Source organism: Podarcis vaucheri (genome assembly GCF_965113315.1).
Source record: "Podarcis vaucheri genome assembly, chromosome: 8".
In the NCBI taxonomy this organism is placed as follows: Eukaryota; Metazoa; Chordata; class Lepidosauria; order Squamata; family Lacertidae; genus Podarcis; species Podarcis vaucheri.
The window spans coordinates 28292410-28316196 of record NC_138766.1 but is presented as its reverse complement, the minus strand read 5'-3'; the positions used below and the strand labels follow the sequence as shown (position 1 = coordinate 28316196).

The window sequence follows — 23787 nt, the reverse complement described above, 5'->3', positions numbered from 1 at the left end:
CCCCTAAGCATAACAAAAACATCTTACTTCACTTTGCGCATGTTGTTTGGAGGTGGCCGACCAAAATCTGCTGGGTTGTCATTTGTTCCTAAAATCTATTCAGTTTTTTCTCCCAGAACTTGAATTCTCATCCCAATAGCTCCCTTGTGAGGAGAATGTCTGGGATTCTTTAGCTGTGCTTCCTGCATCGCAGGGGGTTGGACTAGATGACCCTTTGCCTCCCTTCCAAGTCCTCCAGTTCTATGGCTCTTTGGCTTTGTCAAGCCCAGCATCTGATGCACTGGTGACATGCACACGTTAACTGAACATCTAAAGGAAACCAACTTTGTAAAATGCAGGGCAGAAGAGAGAGGAGTGGCACCACTTTTAATGGTTTATTTTAATCTGGAGCATCAGTAGAGGAGTTAGGTTCCCCTTGCCCCAATTCCCTTAAGAAGAAGAAGAAGAAGAAGAAGAAGAAGAGTTTGGATTTGATATCCCGCCTTTCACTCCCCTTCAGGAGTCTCAAAGCGGCTAACATTCTCCTTTCCCTTCCTCCCCCACAACAAACACTCTGTGAGGCGAGTGGGGCTGAGAGACTTCACAGAAGTGTGACTGGCCCAAGGTCACCCAGCAGCTGCATGTGGAGGAGCGGAGACACGAACCCGGTTCCCCAGATTACGTGACTACCGCTCTTAACCACTACACCACACTGGCGTATTTCCAATCTAAAGTGATAGCATGTGTGGCAGGTAAAAGTTAAAGGTAAAGGACCCCTGGACAGTTAAGTCCGGTCAAAGGTGACTATGGGGTTGTGGCACTCTTCTCGCTTTCAGGCTGAGGGAGCTGGTGTTTGTCCACAGACAGCTTTCCGGGTCATGTGGCCAGCAGGACTGAACTGCTTCTGGCGCAACAGAATACCGTGAACGAAGTCAGAGTGCACGGAAACACCATTTACCTTCCTGCCACAGCGGTACCTATTTATCTACTAGCACTGGCATGCTTTTGGACTGCTAGGCTGGCAGGAGCTGGGGCAGAGCAACAGGAGCTCACCCCGTTGTGGGGATTCGAACCGCCAATCTTCTGATCAGCAAGCCCAAGAGGCTCAGTGGTTCAGACCACAGCACCACACGTGTTTAAGCAGCATGTGTGGCATCCTATGATCAACAGACCTCACACCTGCAATCCACAGAACTGGGTGTACCAGTGTTCATGCTGATCCTCTCAACAGCCTACAAGGGATCACTCTGGGTTAGGGGTCAGCAATTTTTTTCAGCAGGGGGCTGGTCCACTGTCCTTCAGACCTTGTGGGGGGGGGCAGACCATATTTTAAAGGGGGGGAAAATGAATGAATTCCTATGCCCCACACATAACCCAGAGATGCATTTTAAATAAAAGCAGACATTCTACTCATGTAAAAACATGCTGATTCCTGGACCATTCGCGGACTGGATTTAGAGGCTATTCGGGCTGGATCCGGCCCCCGGGCCTTAATTTGCCTACCCATGCTCTGGGTGATACACAGCCAAGAACCACAGCACCATCTCCTCAGGTCATTATGTTTTCCTTTGAAATACCACATTTCATTGCCCCTGGGAAAACATTTTGAAAATAAACATTTTGCCCTCTTTCAACCAACAGGAGGGAGGAGTTAAATATATTTAGGCTGGAGCTAAATATAAAATACATAAGTAGTAAGGGGAAGAAACCAACCTATGTCACGTTTATCCTGATTTTGTACTCCATTCTTAAGAATTAAGTGATCCTCAGAGACATTTAATTCAATGGGCTTAACGGTGCATATTTTTGTTATACAAACTGCTAATCCTTATGAGAAATCATCTCACAGTGTTTTGTATCTGGATGCATGAGCAGTTGCTGGCCTTTTTCTGTGGGTGAGCTTACGCCAAATAAACATTACTAATATCAGATAACAGGTCTAGCATATCTGGTGACAGAACAATGATGGGGCCTGGGTAGACTTGACATCTGAGAAACATGTACTTCACATCTACCCATCTGCTGGTTTTCAATGGATAGACCTGCTGTCCATCTGCTGGTGGATCCGAGATCCAAATGTCTTTTCACTCCCTGACGAAACTCTCAGCTTTCCCCCTGGCTGCCGTCACCTTCTCCAGCCCTTAATTAATTGCACGGCTGCTACAACTTTTTAATTATTGTACAATTAAAATTTTTTAATTGTACTTATATACCACCCTATACCTGGGGACCTCAGGGCGGTTCACAGAATAAAATCAAGATATAGAACCACAAAATGCATAATAAAACAACAACAACAAACCAGTAGCTCTCCGCCACAAAAAACCCCACACATTTTAAAAGGGCATAGGATGTCAATCAGATCAACCAAAGGCCTGGTTCAAAAGGAATGTTTTGGCTGGTGCCTAAAGGTGTATAATGAAGGCGCCAGGTGAACTTCCTTGGGGAGAGCATTCCACAGATGGAGCCACTGCAGAGAAGGCCCTGTTCTCCTGTTGCCACCCTCCAGACCTCTTGAGGATGGGGCAGACATCAGAAGATGATCTCAGGGTCCAGGTAGGTTCATATGGTGGTCCTTAAGGTATTGCGATCCTGAGCCCTTTAAGGCTTTATAGCCTGCATGCTGCCTTTCCCAAAGAAACGCCCCATTGCCCCCACCGCCACCAAACACTAGGTTAAAAACATTAGACTACACATCAGGGCTGTCATATGCAACCTACTTGTTTCGGCAACATGAGGAGAACAAAACAGGGATGCTTTGCAGGATGAATATAACCCACACACTTCCAGCCACTTTCCTGACTTTGGAAGTATTGACATAATAGAAACAGACTTGGTCTGCTTTGGTGTAAACAGAATAATATTAAAAAATATTGACAGAGTAAAAAAACGAGCCCAAAGACCTGGCTTAGAAATATAGTACATTCCCGTCTTTGCTGCTGCATTTTGTTTTTTGAGTTGACTCACTGTTCCCCAAGCACAGCTGCACTAAAATCCTGTATACCTGCACTGTTTTCTATGGGTCAGCAGGGGTAACTTCTCCCCCCAAAACACACCTGCAGCAAAGGATTAATAGCAAACCAAAGCTGTAGATATGGTAATAGGTGTTTCACTCTGGCCTTGTCTAATTGGCTGGATCATCTTTCCTAAGCGTTAGTCATTGGTCTGATTTCATTCACTGACTTAAAACACCGAAAGGTGGAAACAAGTTAGTTTCTCACAAACCATGCCAAAAACCTGCTCTTTTTCTCAACCAAGGCTGGTGAACTGGGGGTTATGATTTTGGTGGAGGAAGATGCCCTTGCCGCCGCATGGATGCCCATGGATCTCCGGAACATTAACCTTGCATGCATTGCGCAATGAGGCACCAAATGTAGAATGGAGCTGCAGAGCCACATCTCTGTGTGTGTCCCTGATGTTCAGACATTAAGTGTGGGTGTCTTCAAAGGAAAGCTGATGTGTGTAGCCTTTCCTTGGTAGATGCAATGAGGTGCTTGTCCCTTGGTACACACAGGGAATAAAGTTGCACACAACACCAAGGAGAGCTGCAAAAATATACAATGACTTTCAAGGTAGAGTCTCTTGGGCAGAAGGGACTTCTGGGTGATCCCTCAAAGGAACCTTTCATCTCCTGGCAATTTCAGCAAACAAAAAGTAACAAATCATTAAAATTGAACAGCTCATTAAAGAGAGTTCTCTCTAAGCACTAAAATACTTTGTTGTTCAACAGGAATCCTAGGCCTTAAAATAAACACACAGAGTATGTTTGCATTTTTTGTCATTTAAGTTTTAAAATGCAGGAAATTAGAAGGCAGATGGGATAAAATGGAGGGTGGGAGAAGATCCGAAGAAGGAAGAATGGCAGTTCAAGATGATGGGAGTATGCAGAATCAGTGGGTCTAACCAGAAGAATAGGAGAATTATGGGGAAATAATTGTAAACAAGTGAAAATGCTAGCAGGATTAAGGTAAATTCAACAGTAAAAATCATGCTGAGGTAATATTTAAAGGGAGGCGATTTAGATGGTTAGAATAGAATATGTGATATGACTTATATGCACAACCTTTTAAATATGCCTCTTTGAGCTCTTAAACTAGGCATGTTGGCTGACAGAATCTAAACAGCCAAGAAGAAGAAGATATGCAGCTAAGTACTGTTGCCTGTCACCCCAATCTCCAAGAGGTGTGAGAGTCCAGGGGTTTCAGACGCTTACCCAGGGTCCGGGTTTCCTACTGGAAATGGGGCACAGCAGAGACTGTGGTGTCTTTTGTGGGATGTATCATCACTGAAGCCGTCAACTACAACATTTCTTGTTGCCTAGAGTGGACACACAGGAGAATGTTACTCCAGACAGGGAGGACTTCCTGTCATACCTGCTCTGGAGCCTCCTTCCCCTGTGTGTGACCAGGCATGACCCTAGCAGACCCTACAAAAAGCCATCTTCCCCTCTTTTTCCATTTTCTCCTTTCGGACTCCTCTTCTGGCTCTTAGCCAGCACATGGCTCTTCCTTACAGAGGATGGAAGCCACAAGGTAGAAAGTCTGAGGCCTAGCTCAGACTCCTTTTCTCTACAAATCAGCCATGTCCTCGCCACCCTGGTAGGGTTGAAGATTTTTGGCAAGCTGGACTTGGCCAAGGCCTACCAGCAGTTTCCAGTGGACGAGGCCACTGCTGAGGCACAGACTCAGTGTCACGCACAGGGGCGCATTCCGCGTCAAGTGGCTGCAATTTGGCATCAGCGTGGCACCATGCATATTCCGAAATCTCATGGACTCTCTCCTCAAAGGAATTCCTGGCGTCACCTCCTTCTTCGATGATGTGTTGATTGCTGGGGCCACACCAGGGGAGTTTGGGGACCGACTCTGCACTGTCCTGCACTGTTTCCAGATGTCCGGCCTCAAGGTGAAGCAGGAAAAGTGTCTGCTGGGAGTGCAACAGGTAGACTTTCTGGAATTTACAGTGGACGCAGACAGAGTCCATCCGACAGGGGACAAGGTGCAAGCTATTTGCGACACCCTGGCACCTAAGTGTAAGGCCGAAATCCAGGCCTTCTTAGGACTATTGAACCACTACCAAGCCTTCTTACCTCACAATGTGGCGGTAGCGGAGCCCCTACACAGACTGTTAGACAAATAGGCCCTATGGGTGTGGGGGCAGCGCTAGGAAGCCGCTCGTCTCGAACTCAGTCCTGGTGCACTTTGACAAGAGGCTGCCCGGTGGTGCTGGTATGTGATGTCTCACCCTACGGCATTGGCACCATCCTGGGGCACCAACTTCTGGATGGGAGAGAGGTGCCGGTTGCCTACTTTTCCCAGACCCTCTCTGCAGCCAAGAGGAACTACTTGCAAATAGATAAAGAGGGTCTGGCAATTGTGAAGGGAGTAATTTCACAATTTCTTGTACGGGTGCCCCTTCACCGACCCCAATCCACTGCACAGCCTGTTTGCCCTTGAGAAGCAGACCCTCAAGTACTGTCACTTCATGTCTTCAGGTGGTCGATTTTCCTTGCCGGCTACCAGTATACACCGATCCACTGGCCTGGGAAGGTGATGGGCCATGCAAACACCCTCAGCAGGCTGCCACTACCAGAGACCGGCCCCAACCAGAACCCACACAAGAGGTCATGAGCCTGGAACAGCTTCCCAACAGCCCCATTCAGCCGCCGGAAGTAGCACGCCACTCCTCGAAGGATAGGGTCATCTCCCAGGTCTTGAACTGGGTGTGGCGGCGATGGTCCAGTAGCAACCCCAGGCTGGAATTCGCAGGCTAAACAACCTGCAAACACGAACTGTCGGCCCACAAGGGGTGCATGTTGTGGGGAAGCAGGATGGTCGTTCCCCAGCCAAAAGGTCCTCACACTCAGGGGTAGTGAGAATGAAGGCCCTTGCAAGGAGTTGTGTGTGGTGGCTGGGGATTGATGGGGAGATAGAGGCCTGGGTTAAATACTGCCAGACCTGCCAGGAGTCCCGCCCAGATCCCCGGAGGGCCCCCGTCCAACCCTGGGAGTCCGCCCAAGCAGTGTGGTCCCGCCTGCATGTGGACTTTGCTGGCCCCTTCCAGGGAAGGACATTCTTCGTAGTGGTGGACTCGTACTCCAAATGGCTGGAGGTTACCCTGGTACCATCCACTCCTATGGCCGTAGCCATCTGAGTACTATGTAGGCTGTTCATGACCCATGGGCTCCCCAGCACCCTCGTCTCGGGTAACGGAACAGCGTTCACGTCAGAGGAGTTCCAGACCTTCACAGCACAAAACGCCATCCACCACACATGATCAGCGACGTTCCACACCGCCACCAACGGTCAAGTAGAGCGCATGGTGCAGACCACCAAGGATGCCCTCCGCCGCATAATGCAAGGGGAAGGGGAGTACCGCCTAGCCGCATTTCTCCTAGCCCTGCCCAGCACCCCCAGCACAACGACTGGCCAAAGCCCAGTGGAACTACTCATGGGCCGGCCCCTCACAAGAAGACTGGACCGCCTTCACCCCAACAGGGCTCAGGATGAGGCAGTAGTGGGGAAAAGTAGGGACCCCTGGACCTTCTGGCCCCAGGACATAGTGTACGCAAAGAACTTCGGGACGGGCCCAGCATGGGTACCTGCCACAGTCACCAGAGTGACCAGCCCCGTGTTGTATGAGGTGCTAACAGGGGGGGGGGGCAAAGCAGGCACCGCCACTACTATGGTGATGATTCTGGGGGAGGGAGACTCGGAAGTGGGCTGGACTGAGGAATCCCAAGGGGTCAGCTGGGAGGGGAGGCCTGTAGAGCAGGAGGAGCGGGCAAGGGAGGCAGAACTAGTAAGCCCAGAGATGACCCCCAAGGCCGAGCGCCCACAGGAACCAGAGCCACAACCGTGTAGACCAGAGGAGCCCGAACAAAGAGCCCCGTCGCAGCAGCCAGCCCCGGAACAAGAGCCAGAACCAGAAACCCATACCGAGGGACATCCCAGACCACAGCACATATGTAGGTGACCGGCATACCTCTACAACTACGAATGCTAACCACCTGCGCATGATGGAAACTTAGAGGGGAGGGCTGTTATGTACTAAGCTTGGATCCTAGAACAATAGGCAGAATGCAACAATGTGATTGGCCTGCAGGAGCAGCCCAATCAGGCTCCAGGAGGGAAGCATAATCAGCCAATCAGATGGGACCCATTGTGTAAATACTGTATATAAACCCAGAGGTTGTGGGGAGGGAACTCACTCACTGTTTTACCAGCTGCCATAAAAAGCATGCAATCACTACGCGACCCCAGGTATATTTCATAAACAAAAAAAGGGGTCTGCAATCCTAATGATAGTTTCTTGGATGCAAGTCTTGACACAGAAGAGGAAGCCTATGGGAGCCTGATTATGTCGTTGCTTCCACAACTGCATTGAAAGGTAGGCAGGTTAAGTCTCAAACTACCCGGTCAAGGTTACCACCCCCCCTTCCTCCTCACAGATAGGAGGGAATTCTGGGATATCAAAAAAATCGCTTATAAAGGGTCTTGCAGACTGTGTGCCCTGCACTTGTCGGCCAAATGCCCCTCAAGTTATCAGGAAAACAGCTGCTTCTCCTACTCCAGGGATCAGCACAGTCTGCTGTCGGACACGACTTAACAACAACAACACGATGTGAAAAGGCTGGGTGGGGAAGGGGAAAATCGGAGATTTCTGACCGCAGCAGAAGAACGCAACCCTTAGACTGAGCTCCCGGGCCCACAACAGTCTATCTGCTTTTGGATCTGGGAGAAAGATAAACTTCGAGCCTATCAAAATGGTCTCTGCTGCAGGCAGGTGCAAAAATAAAACCCCGCTGAAAAGACCAAAAGCCGGCACAGCGAGGACCCGCTTTGCAATATTAGGGTCGCCCCTAAGAAAGCACCTGCTTCCGCGCGCGGGGCGCGGCCGGTCAAATCCAGGCCGCCGCCGCCGCCCCCCTTCCCTCGGGCGCGAGCAGCGGAGGAGTGAACTTTCTCCTCTCCGCCCCTCGAGCGAGAGACAAGGCGGGGCCGGGAGGGGAAGGGGCGGAGCCACGCGCTCCCGCTATAAAGGAGCCCTCGGGGGAGGAGGGAGGCGCGCCCTTGTTTCCTGCTGCTGCTGTTGTCGAGAGAGCAAGTCGCAGTTTTCTCTTTCCGGAAGGTAGCAAGCGGGTGATCGCCTGAAACGAAGTCGCAGCCATGCGGGAGATCGTGCACATGCAAGCCGGCCAGTGCGGGAATCAGATTGGAGCCAAGGTATCATGGGAAAGCGGGGGCAAGGGGATCTGGTGGGGGGGATCTATTGTGGAGACCAGCCGTGTCGTTTCCTTTTCTTGCGTCTCCGATGAAAGGCATTAATCGCCGCCTAAGAATTAAGCTGAAGGATTTGGGGGGGGGGGGCAGAGCACTAGGAAAAATCTCCCCGGGGTTATGTTTACGCATAGCTGTCAACCTTCCCCTTTTTTAAAAGGGAAATTCGCTTATTCCGAATAGGATTCCTCGCAAGAAAAGGGAAAAGTTGACAGCTGTGCGTCCACGATGCGTCTCCTCTTTCGTAAAGCCTCGGATGCGACGACCATCTTTCCTTGCCCCTCCCTGCCGCGTCATAGGGCAGATCTTGCGGGAAACAATAAAGGCCTTTGCTTTCCGTCGGGGCCAGATCCGTCTCACACAGTGTTAGAACTAGCAGTAATCCAGTTATAACAGCAGGCTTTTAGGTTGCCTCGCCCCTCTGCAGAGGGTGCAGCCTGTATTTGGAGCAGCGTTCAAGCTGGTTGGGTGTGCGCGTAATGGTGCAATGCCGGAAGCCAATTGGCTTCTTTCTTTGTTAAACAAGTCCCTCCCCTCTTCCCCCAACAGTATGTCCACCCGTGCAATCTAACATCCTGCCTTCCTATGCCCTGTTGGCATTGCTTTGTGTGAAGGGAATCTGTCTCGTCATGGCGCAGAGGATCATGTGCTTGCAGTATGGTGGCTAAGGTGTGGCCGCGGCAGCTGCACGTGTTCAGTCATGCTTCCTCGTCGCACTTGCTAAATCGCTCTCCACAATTCCCATTTCAGTTCTGGGAGGTCATCAGCGACGAGCACGGCATTGACCCGACAGGCAGCTACCATGGAGACAGTGACCTGCAGCTTGAGAGGATCAACGTCTACTACAATGAAGCTGCCGGTAAAAATGGAGCGCGTGTCTTTTTAAGGAAGTGCTTCTAGCTGCCTCCGGAAATGAGTCTCTTGCCCATTTACAGAAATCTTGATTGATAGATTGCAGGGCTTCCAACTAATTAAATCTGCAGATAAATACACAGTTCTTGCAAAGAGCCTTTTTTATTTTTATAAACAGATGCTCTTCCTATTTTTGGTGTCCAGCCCCACCTTAGAAGAATTTCCTTCTCTTTGAGGGGAATAGGAAGAATTTCTTTGTTCTAAGATGCAGCCTGCCTGCCACAAGCTCCCTAATTATGTGCTTTCAAACTAAAAATACAGACTTGGGAAGAAGAAGAAAAATGCACACCTGGCCAGTATTAAAGGATTTAAAATTTCTCTTCATCTGTCTGGGGTGGGGGCAGAAAAGGTATTAAAGTAATGAAAACAGTTTTTTGGGTGGGGGGTGGGGGAAGGCATTGACATTGTTGCTTCTGGATGTTGAAGGTTATTTATTATTTCTGTAATTGAAAGTGAATAACCTTGTAATTACGGACAGGGTGGCGCTGTGGGTTAAACCACAGAGCCTAGGACTTGCCGATCAGAAGGTCGGCGGTTCAAATCCCCGCTACGGGGTGAGCTCCTGTTGCTCGGTCCCTGCTCCTGCCAACCTAGCAGTTCAAAAGCATGTCAAAGTGCAAGTAGATAAATAGGTACCGTTCTGGCAGGAAGGTAAACGGTGTTTCCGTGCGCTGCTCTGGTTCGCCAGAAGCGGCTTAGTCATGCTGGCCACATGACCCGGAAGCTGTACACCGGCATCCTCAGCCAATAAAGCGAGATGAGCGCCGCAGCCCCAGAGTCAGCCACGACTGCACCTAATGGTCAGGGGTCCCTTTACCTTAACCTGTAACCTTGTAATAATAAAACTTTGCAGACAAAACTTTCCATGTATTTCTCCAGCCACTCTGGGCAGCTCCCAACAGAAAATTAAAAACATGGTTAAAGATCAAATATTAAAAACTTTCCTAAACAAGGTTGCCTTCAGATGTCTTCTAAAAGATACACTGGTGCCTCTACATAACTACACCTCTGGTTGCGTATCTTTCAGGATGCGAACGTGGCAAACCCAGAAGTATTTTTTCTGGGTTTCACCATGCACGCATGCGCAAAAGCAGCACGTTGGGTTGAGATATAAAATTCTTTCCTGAGTAACGCTGAGGGTTGCCAGGAGCCCAGTAGGCTGCAGATAATTTAATGAGGTCACTGCATTCATAAATCTTTTGTTCTCCCTGCAGGCAACAAGTATGTTCCCCGTGCCATCCTTGTGGACTTGGAGCCTGGCACAATGGATTCTGTCCGGTCTGGACCATTCGGCCAAATCTTTCGGCCTGACAATTTCGTCTTTGGTATGTAATATTCTTTCAGTGACTGTAGTCTCTGTTCTTGACAGGCGCTCAATGTATCTTGAAGCAGCTGCTGGATTGCTCATACCTATTCTTTCCAAATGTTCTGCGAATATCATCCCTATGCAAAACAACTGACTTCTGCCTGTCCTGGGAGACACTTGAATTCAACTATGAGGAGTGTTTGACTAATCCTATACACTCCCTGTAACATTTGATCATGTACTGAAACAAGGGCAAGGCTAGTTATGCCAGGTGGCAGAACAGTGGTACATCTCCAGGTATACGCAATAGGTGATGTGGTACAAAGATCTCTCCTTTCTCTGAGCCAGTTACATCATCCCCTACCCTCAAATTGCCAAAGGTACGATAGCTCATGATATTTGATCCAATGTACTTTTTCAGAGCTGGGTCTTTAAACACTATACAGTCATACCTTGGTTTGAATGTGCTTCGGGTTGAGCGCGTTCGAGTTGCGCTCCGTGGCAACTCGGAAGTAACGGAGCATGTTACTTCCGGGTTTAGCCACTCGCCCATGCGCAGCCGCTCAAAATGACATCATGCGCGGAAGCGGCAAAATACGACACACGCAGACCTGTCACTTGTTACATTCACTTCAGGATGCGAACAGGGCTCCGGAACGGATCCTGAGGTACCACTGTATTTGAGAACCAGAGGGAAGTAAACCGGTTTTGTAGTCTGGGTCTGGACACTGCTTATAAAAGGAACAGTTGGACCAGATCATGATGCCAATAGCAGATAGAAATCAATAGTTGTCATGTTTCTGTATCCTTGTCTTTCTGCTTCTAGGCCAGAGTGGTGCTGGGAATAACTGGGCCAAGGGCCACTACACGGAGGGAGCTGAGTTGGTAGACTCTGTGCTGGATGTGGTAAGGAAGGAGTCGGAGAACTGTGACTGCCTGCAGGGCTTCCAGTTGACCCATTCCCTGGGTGGCGGCACAGGCTCCGGACTGGGGACGCTCCTCATCAGCAAGATTCGGGAGGAGTATCCTGACAGGATCATGAACACATTCAGCGTGATGCCGTCCCCTAAAGTGTCGGACACAGTGGTGGAGCCCTACAATGCCACGCTGTCCGTCCACCAGCTGGTGGAGAACACAGATGAAACCTACTGTATTGACAATGAGGCCTTGTACGATATCTGCTTCCGCACTCTCAAGCTCACGACTCCGACGTACGGGGACCTCAACCACTTGGTGTCGGCCACCATGAGCGGTGTCACCACCTGCCTGCGGTTCCCTGGCCAACTGAATGCCGACCTCCGCAAGCTGGCGGTCAACATGGTACCATTCCCTCGCCTGCACTTCTTCATGCCCGGCTTTGCTCCCCTCACGAGCCGCGGAAGCCAGCAGTACCGGGCCGTGTCGGTGCCAGAGCTGACCCAGCAATTGTTTGATTCCAAGAACATGATGGCGGCCTGCGACCCACGCCACGGGCGCTACCTGACGGTGGCGGCCATTTTCCGGGGCAGAATGTCCATGAAGGAAGTGGACGAGCAAATGCTCAATGTCCAGAACAAGAACAGCAGCTACTTTGTCGAGTGGATCCCCAACAATGTGAAGACGGCCGTGTGCGACATCCCTCCGCGAGGCCTCAAGATGTCCGCCACCTTCATTGGCAACAGCACGGCCATCCAGGAGCTCTTCAAGAGGATCTCTGAGCAGTTCACGGCCATGTTCCGCCGAAAGGCCTTCCTGCACTGGTACACCGGAGAAGGCATGGATGAGATGGAGTTCACGGAGGCCGAGAGCAACATGAACGACCTGGTCTCCGAATACCAGCAATATCAAGACGCCACAGCGGATGAGCAAGGAGAGTTTGAGGAGGAAGGCGAGGAGGACGAGGCTTAGGATCGCGGTGGTTTAGGGGCAAGTGTTTTGGGGCACAGTCTGTTCAGCTCTGCTGCTGCATGCTTTTTCGGTTCAACTTGGTGCTTTCACTGTTGATTTCCCTCATTGCCCAAACCCTTTGATTTGGAAGCACTTTTATAGGTCGTGAAAACATTTCAACATAATAATGAAAAGTGGGTGCTCTCCACACTTTAAATTGGGGCTGAAAGTAAACTTTGTAACTTTTACCCGTAAGAATATACTTCCTTCCTTAAGACAACTGTTGTCCTTCAGCTGTATGTGTAAAGCTATTGATCACACCATTGTACTGCAGCTGTTTTATAAAAATTATAAATTTATATACATTGTAAACTTATATAAATTTATAATTATTATAAATTTTTGCAGAGGTTACTTATATCATAATTGATCTGAAATAAAGACTTCTCTGCTGCTCCATAGACAAGGAAGCTAACTACACATTCCATATTGAAAATTCAGGAATCTAGAAATAGTAGTTTGGATCCCATTGCGGAACAACCTGAGAACACCTCTACACAATTTGTAAAATATTTAGATCATTATTCTCTCCTTGGGGTGCTAACACTATGTTAAAAGATAATGTTGATTGTCAGGCTTCTTGGTGCGTTTCCTAATTGAGTGACGAGGGACCTGTGGTCTTCCAGATGTTGTTGGACTCCAACTCCCATCAGCCCCAGGGAGAATGGCGAGTGGGAGTTTTAGTCCAACATCACTTGGAAGCTCACAGAATCCACATCCCTATTTAAGGAAGCTGGTGTATACTTTGAAGACAATGGCAAAAAACATGTTTTCAACAGTGTCATCATAAGTCTAAAGCCTAAATTGTGCTGACATTAAGGAGTACTGTTGTCCATTGAAAGTAAGTTGCTACTCTAACCCTAATTGATGCAACAAGAATTACAGTACAAATTTCATTTTTCCTGCAGATGGTCCCTCAATAGAGGTGGTGTCTAAGTAACTGGTCTAACACTACTCAATTTAGGAACTGCACTCCATGTTCATTAGTGAGGAATTGTTTTCTTCTGTAATTAATTTGCTCAAGTTTTTTTATACATATAAAGAAATCCTAATCACACTCATCTTCAAAGAGGAGAGTAAAGACCTCAGCCTAAAACCAATTTATTGAAGGTATGGTAAATGATTATCATAATTGCAGAAAAACAAGATTGGGCCTGTGCCTCTGAAGCTTCATGAGAACACAGAAGATTGCGGCCAGTGATGGTAAGACTTGAGGTTCTCCTTCAGGATCACTACAGGCACCTGGAACCTTGGAGGAGTGGCTGCTGAGAATATAATTTGCTGAGACAATGTGCGGAACCTGCCTGTTTAACCGAGGAAGAGTCAAGATCTGTCCTTTCACTCTCCACAGAGAAGAGTTTTCCTGCATGCTGTGCTGCTGCTGCAGGGTAAAAAGAAAGAAATAAAGAAAGAGATGGTTTCCTTTACCACCTTCCTAGGACTGGGACAGGAACCTATTTTTCTGCAATCTCTAGAGCAGGCATGTCCAACTCCCAAGAGACTGCAATGTACTCCAACTATTAAAAAACTGGCAGCGATCTACCCATTGGATTAACCAAAGTTGTTGAGCTTTTTTCTCTCCCTTTTTGGGTGATTGATCAGGATCATATCCTGCAATCGATCAGTTGGAATTGCCTCCCCTAGGGAATGTGGGGAGGGGGGCAGTGTTTCCCAAACTTGGGTCTCCAGTTGCTCTTGGACTACAACTCCCATCATCCCTAGCTAGCAGAATCAGCGGTCGTATATGATGATGATGATTGTAGACCAAAAACAACTGGCGACCCATATTTGGGAAACCCTGTACTAAATGAACAAATGCCTTATTCAGGGTGGAATTTGGAAAACGTGGTGGTAAAGGACTGAAACAAAGCTTTCTAAATGAGGGTTAATAAACTAGCCCTTTTGGCCTATGCTTGTTCTTTTTTAAAGGAGCTAAACACACTCAAGAGCCCCTGAATGATACATATTTCAATGCTAATACCCCTAAGCATAACAAAAACATCTTACTTCACTTTGCACATGTTGTTTGGAGGTGGCCGACCAAAATCTGCTGGGTTGTCATTTGTTCCTGAAATCTATTCAGTTTTTTCTCCCAGAACTTGAATTCTCATCCCAATAGCTCCCTTGTGAGGATAGTGTCTGGGATTCTTTAGCTATGCTTCCTGCATCGCAGGGGCTTTGACTAGATGACCCTTTGCCTCCCTTCCAAGTCCTCCAGTTCTATGACTATTTGACTTTGTCAAGCCCAGCATCTGATGCATTGGTGACATGCACACGTTAACTGAACATCTAAAGGAAACCAACTTTGTAAAATGCAGGGCAGGAGAGAGAGGAGTGGCACCACTTTTAATGGGGTATTTTCATCTGGAGCATCAGTAGAGGAGTTAGGTTCCCTTTCCCCAAATTCCCTTAAAGCATTTCTAAATCTAAAGCGATACCATGTTTGGAATCCTGTGATCAACAGGCCTCACACCTGCAATCCACGGAACTGAGTGTACCAGTGTTCATGCTCTTCTCAACAGCCTACGAGGGATCACTCTGGGTGGGGCACAGCCAAGAACCCCTCCTCCATCTCCTCAGGTCCTTATCTTTTCCTTCGAAGTACCACATTTCATTGTCCCTGTGAAAACATTTTGAATATAAAAATTTGCCTTTCAATCATCAGGAGGGCCAGAGTGAAATATAAAATACATTAGTAGTAACAAAAAAACTATTGACACATTTCCACTGATTTAGTACTCCACTCTTAAGAACTAAGCAATACAGTAGTACCTTGGTATTAGAACAGCTTAGTTTATGAACAACTTGGAAATAGAACGCTGAAAACCCAGAAGATGGGAGCAGGTTAGTTTCTCAACGCATGCTGAAAACGTGCTCTTTTTCTTAACGAAGGGGGTTATGATTTTTTGGAGGAAGATGCCCTTGCTGCCACATGGATGCTCATGGATCTCAGGAATCTTGCATGCATTGCACAATGAGGCACCAAATGTGGAATGGAGCTGCAGAGCCACATCTCTGTGTGCGTCCCTGATGTTCAGATATTAAGTGCGGGTGTCTTCAAAGGAAAGCTGATGTGCAGAGGCAATGAGGTGCTTGTCCCTTAGTACACACCGGGAATAAATTTGCACACAACACCAAGGAGAGCTGCAAAAATATACAATGACTTTCAAGGTAGAGTCTCTTGGGCAGAAGGGACTTCTGGGTGATCCCTCAAAGGAACCTTTCATCTCCTGGCAATTTCAGCAAACAAAAGTAACAAATCATTAAAATTGAACAGCTCATTAAAGAGAGTTCTCTCTAAGCACTAAAATACTTTGTTGTTCAACAGGAATCCTAGGCCTTAAAATAAACACACAGAGTATGTTTGCATTTTTTGTCATTTAAGTTTGAAAATGCAGGAAATTAGAAAGCAGATGGGATAAAATGGAGGGTGGGAGAAGATCCAAAGAAAGAAGAATGGCAGTTCAAGATGATGGGAGTATGCAGAATCAGTGGGTCTAACCAGAAGAATAGGAGAATTATGGGGAAATAATTGTAAACAAGTGAAAACGCTAGCAGGATTAAGGTAAATTCAACAGTAAAAATCATGCTGAGGTAATATTTAAAGTGGGGGGGGCAGGCGGGCAATTTAGATGGTTAGAATAGAATATGCAGTAATGATGGGAAACTTAAAAGAACCATGGGAGCTGAAGAAGGGACGCCAATGATTGCATTATTTTATTGGTGAAAGCATAATTCTGGAAAATAAACTTTCAATTAAAAAATATTTATTTTTAAAGAGAAAGCAGATGTGATAAGTAAAACCAAGGCGATATGACTAAAAAAATTATTAAAATGATTAAAAGCACAACCTTTTAAATATGCCTCTTTGAGCTCTTAAACTAGGCATGTTGGCTGACAGAATCTAAAAGCCAAGAAGAAGAAGATATGCAGCTAAGTACTGTTGCCTGCCACCCCAATCTCCAAGAGGTGTGAGAGTCCAGGGGTTTCAGACGCTTACCCAGGGTGCGGGTTTCCTACTGGAAATGAGGCACAGCAGAGACTGTGGTGTCTTTTGTGGGATGTATCATCACTGAAGCCATCGACTACAACATTTCCTGTTGCCTAGAGTGGACACACAAGGGAATGTTGCTCCAGACAGGGAGGACCTCCTGTCATACCTGCTCGCATGAGTGAGGAGGGATAATCCTTAATCAATATATCCTCTTCTACTTTCCTCAACATTCCCACACCCTTATTTGCATATATATACAACCTGAGCATATGATTAACACACAAAAGGGTCTTGTTTCTCTGATAGCTGCAGCCTTGGATTCAAGCAGAAATCAGCCATGACGCTCTACTTGCTGTTTTTTCTCCAGTTTCTCGCTCATATCACAGCCAGCTCTGAAATTCAACTTCAAACTCTACCTTGTCTTCAAATTCACTCTGAGTTGAAGGAGGGGCCCTTTCTATTTGCCCTCTGACACAGCTCCCTCTCTTTGTTTCCCTAATGGCTCGTTACCTTCCCTTCGTTCTCTAAATGGCTCATCAGGAAACAGGCCTGGCTTATTTTTTAACATTTACTGGACCCAGGAATTTAGGGCAGTCTGGTCCCCACAAACCCATAACACTATGTTCTGTCCAGAGGCCCCAAGGAATATGCTGCATCTCCACACAGCGCTAGAGATGGCCATGATCATAGATGCACATGAACCTCAGCAGAGGTGAGGTGGGGAGCACTCTGCTCACACCCGCATGGAACTAAGAGTATGAGAGAGGGAAGGAAGAAACAATGGCAATGGGGAGACAGCAGGCTACACAACAAAAAAGAAAGGCAGTCATACAACAGGCGTGTTCCAAAATCTCTACTAGTCCCTTGACATGTTACTCTCTGGGCACAAAACTCCCCACTCAGTCACAACCAAAGGTGAAAAGACCAATTACCCCACATTAGTAAACAAAAAAAGGGAGCTACAATCCTAATGATGGTTTCTTGGATGCAAGTCTTGACACAGAAGAGGAAGGCTGTGGGAGCCTGATTATGTCATTGCTTCCACAACTGCATTGAAAGGTAGGCAGGCTAAGTCTCAAACTACCTGGTCAAGGTTGCTACCACCCCCCCTTCCTCCTCACAGATAGGAGGGAATTCTGGGATATAAAAGAAATCGCTTATAAAGGGACTTGCAGACTGTGTGCCCTGCACTTGTCAGCCAAATCCCCCTCAAGTTATCGGGGAAATCAGCTGCTTTTCCTACTCCACAGCCTGCTCTTTTCTCACTCTTTCATCAGAGTAGTATGAACCAGCAGCTAGGCATTTCCCCAGCAGCGCGAGTCGTTTCTTAACAATCCCACATTCCTTTATAGTCGGCGATGCCCACTCATTGGATGAAGCAGGATGTGAAAGGGCTGGGTGGGGGAGGGAAAAATCGGAGATTTCTGACCGCAGCAGAAAAACGCAACCCTTAGACTGAGCTCCCGGGCCCACAACAGTCTCTCTGGGGCAGTGGCGTAGCGTGGGGGGTGCAGGGGGGGCCGGCCGCACAGGGCGCAACATCTGGGGGTTAGGGTTAGGGGGCGCAAATCCACGGGTTAGGGGGCACAAATTACTTGCCTTGCCCCGGGTGCTGACAACCCACGCTACGCCACTGCTCTGGGGGGAATAAAACTTTCGAGCGCATCAAAATGGTTTCCGCTGCAGGCAGGTGCAAAAATGAAACCCCCGCTTGAAAGACCAAAAGCCGGCACAGCTAGCACCCGTTTTGCAATATTAGGGTCGCCCCTAAGATACCACCTGCTAGCGTGCGCGGGGCGAGGTCGGTCAAATCCAGGCCGCCCCCGTCCCGCCCCCTCCCTCCCTCGGGCGCGAGCAGCGGAGGCGTGAGCGAGAGACAAGGAAGGCTTATACTATAAAGCCTTATAGGCGCCTTTAGCCCCGCCCTGCGCCCGGCCAAGAAGGGAAGGGGCGGAGCCACGCGCTCCCACTATAAAGGAGCCCTCGGGGGAGGAGGGAGGCGCGCCCTTGTTTTCTGCTTCTGTCGTCTAGACTGTAAGGCGCAGCTTTTTCTTTCCGGAAGGTAGCAAGCGGGTGATCGCCTGAAACGAAGTCGCAGCCATGCGGGAGATCGTGCACATGCAAGCCGGCCAGTGCGGGAATCAGATTGGAGCCAAGGTATCATGGGAAAGCGGGGGCGCGGGAATCTGGTGGGGGGGTCTATTGTGGGGACCAGCCGTGTCGTTTCCCTTCCTAATAATAATAATAATAATTTATTATTTATACCCCGCCCATCTGGCTGAGTTTCCCCAGCCACTCTTGCGTCTCCAATGAAAGGCATTAATTGCCACCCAAGAATTAAGCTGAAGGATTGGGGGTGGGGCAGCGCACTAGGAAAACCCTCCCCGGGGTTATGTCTACGATGCGCCTCCTCTTTCGCAAAGCCTCGGATGCAACGACCACCTTTCCCTGCCCCTCCCTGCCGCTTCATAGGGCAGATCTTGCGGGAAACAATAAAGGCCTTCGCTTTCAATTGGGGCCAGATCTGTCTCACACAGTGTTAGAACTTGCAGCAATCCAGTTATAACGATAAGCTTTTAGGTTGCCTCGCCCCTCTGCAGAGGGTGCAGCCTGTATTTAGAGCAGCAGTGTGATGGTGCAAAGCCAGAAACTAATTGGCTTCTTTGTTAAACAAGTCCCTCCCCCAACATTTAAACAAGTCCCTTCCCCTAATAGTATGTCCATCCGTAAAATTTAGCAGTCCTGCCTTCCTATGCCCTGTTGGCATTGCTTTGTGTGAAGGGAATCTGTCTCGTCATGGCGCAGAGGATCATGTGCTTGCAGTATGGTGGCTAAGGTGTGGCCGCGGCAGCTGCACGTGTTCAGTCATGCTTCCTCGTCGCACTTGCTAAATCGCTCTCCACAATTCCCATTTCAGTTCTGGGAGGTCATCAGCGACGAGCACGGCATTGACCCGACAGGCAGCTACCATGGAGACAGCGACCTGCAGCTTGAGAGGATCAACGTCTACTACAATGAGGCTGCCGGTAAAAATGGAGCGCGTGTCTTTTTAAGGAAGTGCTTCTAGCTGCCTCCGGAAATGAGTCTCTTGCCCATTTTTAGAAATCTTGATTGATAGATTGCAGGGCTTCCAACTAATTAAATCTGCAGATAAATACACAGTTCTTGCAAAGAGCCTTTTTTATTTTTATAAACAGATGCTCTTCCTATTTTTGTGTCCAGCCCCACCTTAGATGAATTTCCTTCTGTGTGAGGGGAATGGGAAGAATTTCTTTGTTCTAAGATGCAGCCTGCCTGCCATAAGCTCCCTAATTATGTGTTTTCAAACACAGGGTTTTTTGCTTGGGAGGGGAAACATTGACATTGTTGCTTCTGGATGTCGAAGGTTATTTATGATTTCTGTAATTGAAAGCGAATAACCTTGTAATAGTAAATATTGCAGACAAAACTTTCCATGGGTACCTATAAAGTACAGGTGGGGAAGTGACTCTGGCTGCTGTGGTCTCTATGCACACATGTATACGAACACACGGGACAACCTTGACAGGTGAGCAGGGCTACCACCTGCCAATCACCAGAAGTCAGGTAATAATAATAATTTATTATTTATACCCCACCCATCTGGCTGTATTTCCCCAGCCACTCTGGGCAGATCCCAGCAAAACATTAAAGACATAGCAAAAGATGAAATATTAAAAACTTCCCCAAACAGGGCTGCTTTCAGGTGTCTTACGTCAGAAAGTTGCTTATTTCCTTGACATCTGATGGGAGGGCGTTCCACAGGGAGGGCACCACCACCGAGAAGGCCCTCTGTCTGGTTCCCTGTAACCTCACTTCTCGCCATGAGGGAACTGCCAGAAGGCCTTCGGAGCTGGACCTCAGTGTCCGGGCAGAACGATGGGAGTAGAGATGCTACTTCAGGTATACTGGGCTGAGGCCGTTTGGGGCTTTAAAGGTCAGCACCAACACTTTGAATTGTGCCTGGAAACATAATAAGAACGCTGTCTTAGTTCAAAGGGGATTGAGGTAATAGCTGATGGGCCACAACTTAGCTGGGTGGGCTATGGGGAGGGACCAATTCAGTGGTAGAGCAGGTGCCTCTCAAGTTAAAAGGACTGGATAGTGGGTGATGTGAAAGACCCGGCAGACGAGGGGAGAATGATGCATGCTTTCCTCTGAGCTTGTACAAAGGTGTAAAGGCATAACCGAGGCTAGAGCATGATTAAGGCCTGTTTTCTGAAGCTGATGCCAGAAACCTGCTTTCTTTGTACAGTTGATTTTGCTGACTAAATACCTTGGAGAATAGTGGTTGCCATTCAAGATCTGTTCACATTAAGTGCTGCTACTGAATATAAAATTCTTTTCTGAGTAACGCTGAGGGCTGCCAGGAGCACAGTAGACTGCAGATAATTTAACAAGGTAACTGCATTCATAAATCTTTCTTTTGTTCTCCCTGCAGGCAACAAGTATGTCCCCCGTGCTGTCCTTGTCGACTTGGAGCCCGGCACAATGGATTCTGTCCGGTCTGGACCATTCGGCCAGATCTTTCGGCCTGACAATTTTGTCTTTGGTATGTAATATTCTTCCGGTGACTGTAGTCTCCCTCCCTGCAAATCTCATCCCTACGCCAAACCACTGACTCTTCTGCCTGTCCTGGGAGCTACTTGAATTCAACCATGAGGAATGTTTTACTAATCCTATACATTCTCCCTGTAACTTTTGATCATGTACTGAAACAAGAGCAAGGTTAGTTATGCCAGGTGGCAGAAAGGTGGCACATCTCCAGGTATATGCAGTAGGTGATGTGGTACAAAGATCTCTCTTTCCTCTGAGCCAGTTTCATCATCCCCTACCCTCAAATTGCCAAAGGTGTGAAAGCTCATGATATTTGATCCAATGTACTTTTCGAGAGCTGGGTCTTTAAACACTATATTTGAGAACCAGAGGAAAATAAACTGGTTTTGTGGGCTGGCTCTGGACTTCTTATAAGAGGAACAGTTGGATCAGAGCATGATGCCAATAGCAGATATAAATCAATAGTTGCCAATTTGTTTCTGTATCCTTGTCTTTCCGCTTCCTCCTCTAGGCCAGAGTGGTGCTGGGAATAACTGGGCCAAGGGCCACTACACGGAGGGAGCTGAGTTGGTAGACTCTGTGCTGGATGTGGTGAGGAAGGAGTCAGAGAGCTGCGACTGCCTGCAGGGCTTCCAGTTGACCCATTCCCTGGGCGGCGGCACAGGATCCGGGATGGGAACGCTCCTCATCAGCAAGATCCGGGAGGAGTATCCTGACCGGATCATGAACACGTTCAGCGTGATGCCATCTCCTAAGGTGTCAGACACAGTGGTGGAGCCCTACAATGCCACGCTGTCCGTCCACCAGCTGGTGGAGAACACAGATGAAACCTTCTGTATTGACAATGAGGCCTTGTACGATATCTGCTTCCGCACACTCAAGCTCACGACTCCGACGTACGGGGACCTCAACCACTTGGTGTCGGCCACCATGAGCGGTGTCACCACCTGCCTGCGGTTCCCTGGCCAACTGAATGCCGACCTCCGCAAGCTGGCGGTCAACATGGTACCCTTCCCTCGCCTGCACTTCTTCATGCCTGGCTTTGCTCCCCTCACAAGCCGCGGAAGCCAGCAGTACCGGGCCGTGTCGGTGCCAGAGCTCACCCAGCAATTGTTTGATTCCAAGAACATGATGGCGGCCTGCGACCCGCGCCACGGGCGCTACCTGACGGTGGCGGCCATTTTCCGGGGCAGAATGTCCATGAAGGAAGTGGACGAGCAGATGCTCAATGTCCAGAACAAGAACAGCAGCTACTTTGTTGAGTGGATCCCCAACAATGTGAAGACGGCCGTGTGCGACATCCCTCCGCGAGGCCTCAAGATGTCCGCCACCTTCATTGGCAACAGCACGGCCATCCAGGAGCTCTTCAAGAGGATCTCTGAGCAGTTCACGGCCATGTTCCGCCGAAAGGCCTTCCTGCACTGGTACACCGGAGAGGGCATGGATGAGATGGAGTTCACGGAGGCCGAGAGCAACATGAACGACCTGGTCTCCGAATACCAGCAATATCAAGACGCCACAGCGGACGAGCAAGGAGAGTTTGAGGAGGAAGGCGAGGAGGACGAGGCTTAGGATCGCGGTGGTTTAGGGGCAAGTGTTTTGGGGCACAGTCTGTTCAGCTCTGCTGATGCATGCTTTTTCAGTTCAACTTGGTGCTTTCACTGTTGATTTATCTTATTGCCCAAACCCTTTGATTTGGAAGCACTTTTATAGGTCATGGAAACATTTCAACATAATAATGAAAAGTGGATGCTATGAAGCTGAAAGTGAACTTTGTAAACGTTACCCTTAAGAATATATTTACTTCCTTGTTAAGACAACTGTTGTCATTCAGCCAATTAGGAAAGCTATTGATCACACCATTGTACTGCAGCTGTTTTATAAAAATGATAAATTTATATAAATTTATAATTTTTATAATTTTCTGCAGAGGTTACTTATATCATAGTTTATCTGAAATAAAGACTTCTCAGCTGCTCCATAGACAAGGAAGCTAACTGCACAAACCATATTGAAAATTCAGGAATCTAGAAATAGTAATTTGGAAGGCCATTGAGGCGCAACCTGAGAACACCTCTACACATTTTGCAAGCATGAAAGAGAAGAAATTCATACAGCAGCTTCCCCTAACCTGGCCCTTCCAGCTGTTTTGGATTATACCACCACTAGGCCTAGTTTGGGGAAGGACACTTTACCAAAATCTAGAGGTGTATGCTCAGATAATTTTGGATATTCCCTGCCCTCAAAAAATGTCCTTATATTGCCACAATGTACAATATAGAAATTTGCAACCTGAATTGTGTGTTAGAGGTTCGACAGTTTAAATTTTAATTGCAACATTTGCGGTTGTTGCGCTGTGTACCTCAAAGGATGCAGATACTTAAATCATGACTGATTCATTGATAAATTTTTCTTCAGAGGGAGGACTTTGCCTCTGAGTTGTACAGTTTATCTTCAGTTCCATAGTTAGATTATATTTGGGGTATTAATTGCTCAATGACGTATGTCCCATGTTCCCTATAAAGGAAAAATAGCTGGCTTTTAAACCTTTCCATTTTAAGAGAATAAAAAGCTTGAAGGATGAGGGGGGAAAGCAGCAAGAAGACTGCAAATAGAGCAGGCATGGATTCTGATAGCAGTGATCAAGCACGTTTTTTGTGGCATTTTTGTGTAAACATTAAGAATCTGTCATGAACTCAAACTGTTCAGTGGTTTTTGTGTGGTGTTAAATATTGAGGACTCTATAAAGGCATGTGTTCAGAATAATGACTGTTTTCTTCAAGATAGATAATATTGTACATCTATTAAAACTAATGTAC

General features: G+C 47.9%; 2 protein-coding genes and 1 long non-coding RNA gene across 5 annotated transcripts; 2 read left to right on the top strand and 1 right to left on the bottom strand.

The window, feature by feature from the left end:
- The first annotated feature begins 8022 nt into the window (after positions 1-8022).
- On the top strand, positions 8023-14309 carry LOC309538703 (tubulin beta-1 chain-like). The gene is made up of 4 exons (XM_082234535.1): positions 8023-8201; positions 9006-9114; positions 10382-10492; positions 11300-14309. Exons 1-4 carry the CDS (start codon positions 8145-8147, stop codon positions 12358-12360), a joined length of 1338 nt encoding a protein of 445 aa, XP_082090661.1. The 5' UTR covers positions 8023-8144; the 3' UTR covers positions 12361-14309.
- A 278-nt stretch (positions 14310-14587) lies between these two features.
- Positions 14588-18219, bottom strand: LOC309538916. 3 transcript variants are annotated; one of them, XR_014222499.1, is made up of 4 exons: positions 18028-18129; positions 17478-17872; positions 16400-16503; positions 14588-15019 (listed from the first exon to the last, which is right to left on the bottom strand). It is a non-coding gene; the product is annotated as an uncharacterized lncRNA (long non-coding RNA). The 3 variants fall into 3 exon arrangements; XR_014222497.1 differs by lacking the exons at positions 17478-17872; positions 18028-18129 and adding an exon at positions 18170-18219 and having other exon boundaries at positions 16400-16496; XR_014222498.1 differs by lacking the exons at positions 17478-17872; positions 18028-18129 and adding an exon at positions 18173-18219.
- Positions 18220-18368: 149 nt separating this feature from the next.
- Positions 18369-23734, top strand: LOC309538704 (tubulin beta-1 chain-like). Its single transcript, XM_082234536.1, has 4 exons — positions 18369-18550; positions 19311-19419; positions 20853-20963; positions 21480-23734. The coding sequence occupies exons 1-4, from the start codon at positions 18494-18496 to the stop codon at positions 22538-22540; spliced, it is 1338 nt and encodes a 445-aa protein (XP_082090662.1). The 5' UTR covers positions 18369-18493; the 3' UTR covers positions 22541-23734.
- Positions 23735-23787: the final 53 nt, after the last annotated feature.

Excerpts from the sequence above, each read along its gene's own strand:
- LOC309538703 (XM_082234535.1), top strand. The coding sequence starts at position 8,145 with ATGCGGGAGATCGTGCACATGCAAGCCGGCCAGTGCGGGAATCAGATT. Across the intron at positions 9,115-10,381 it reads CTACTACAATGAAGCTGCCG|GCAACAAGTATGTTCCCCGT; the intron begins GTAAAAATGGAG and ends TTCTCCCTGCAG. Across the intron at positions 10,493-11,299 it reads GCCTGACAATTTCGTCTTTG|GCCAGAGTGGTGCTGGGAAT; the intron begins GTATGTAATATT and ends TTCTGCTTCTAG.
- LOC309538704 (XM_082234536.1), top strand. The coding sequence starts at position 18,494 with ATGCGGGAGATCGTGCACATGCAAGCCGGCCAGTGCGGGAATCAGATT. Across the intron at positions 18,551-19,310 it reads GGAATCAGATTGGAGCCAAG|TTCTGGGAGGTCATCAGCGA; the intron begins GTATCATGGGAA and ends TTCCCATTTCAG. Across the intron at positions 19,420-20,852 it reads CTACTACAATGAGGCTGCCG|GCAACAAGTATGTCCCCCGT; the intron begins GTAAAAATGGAG and ends TTCTCCCTGCAG.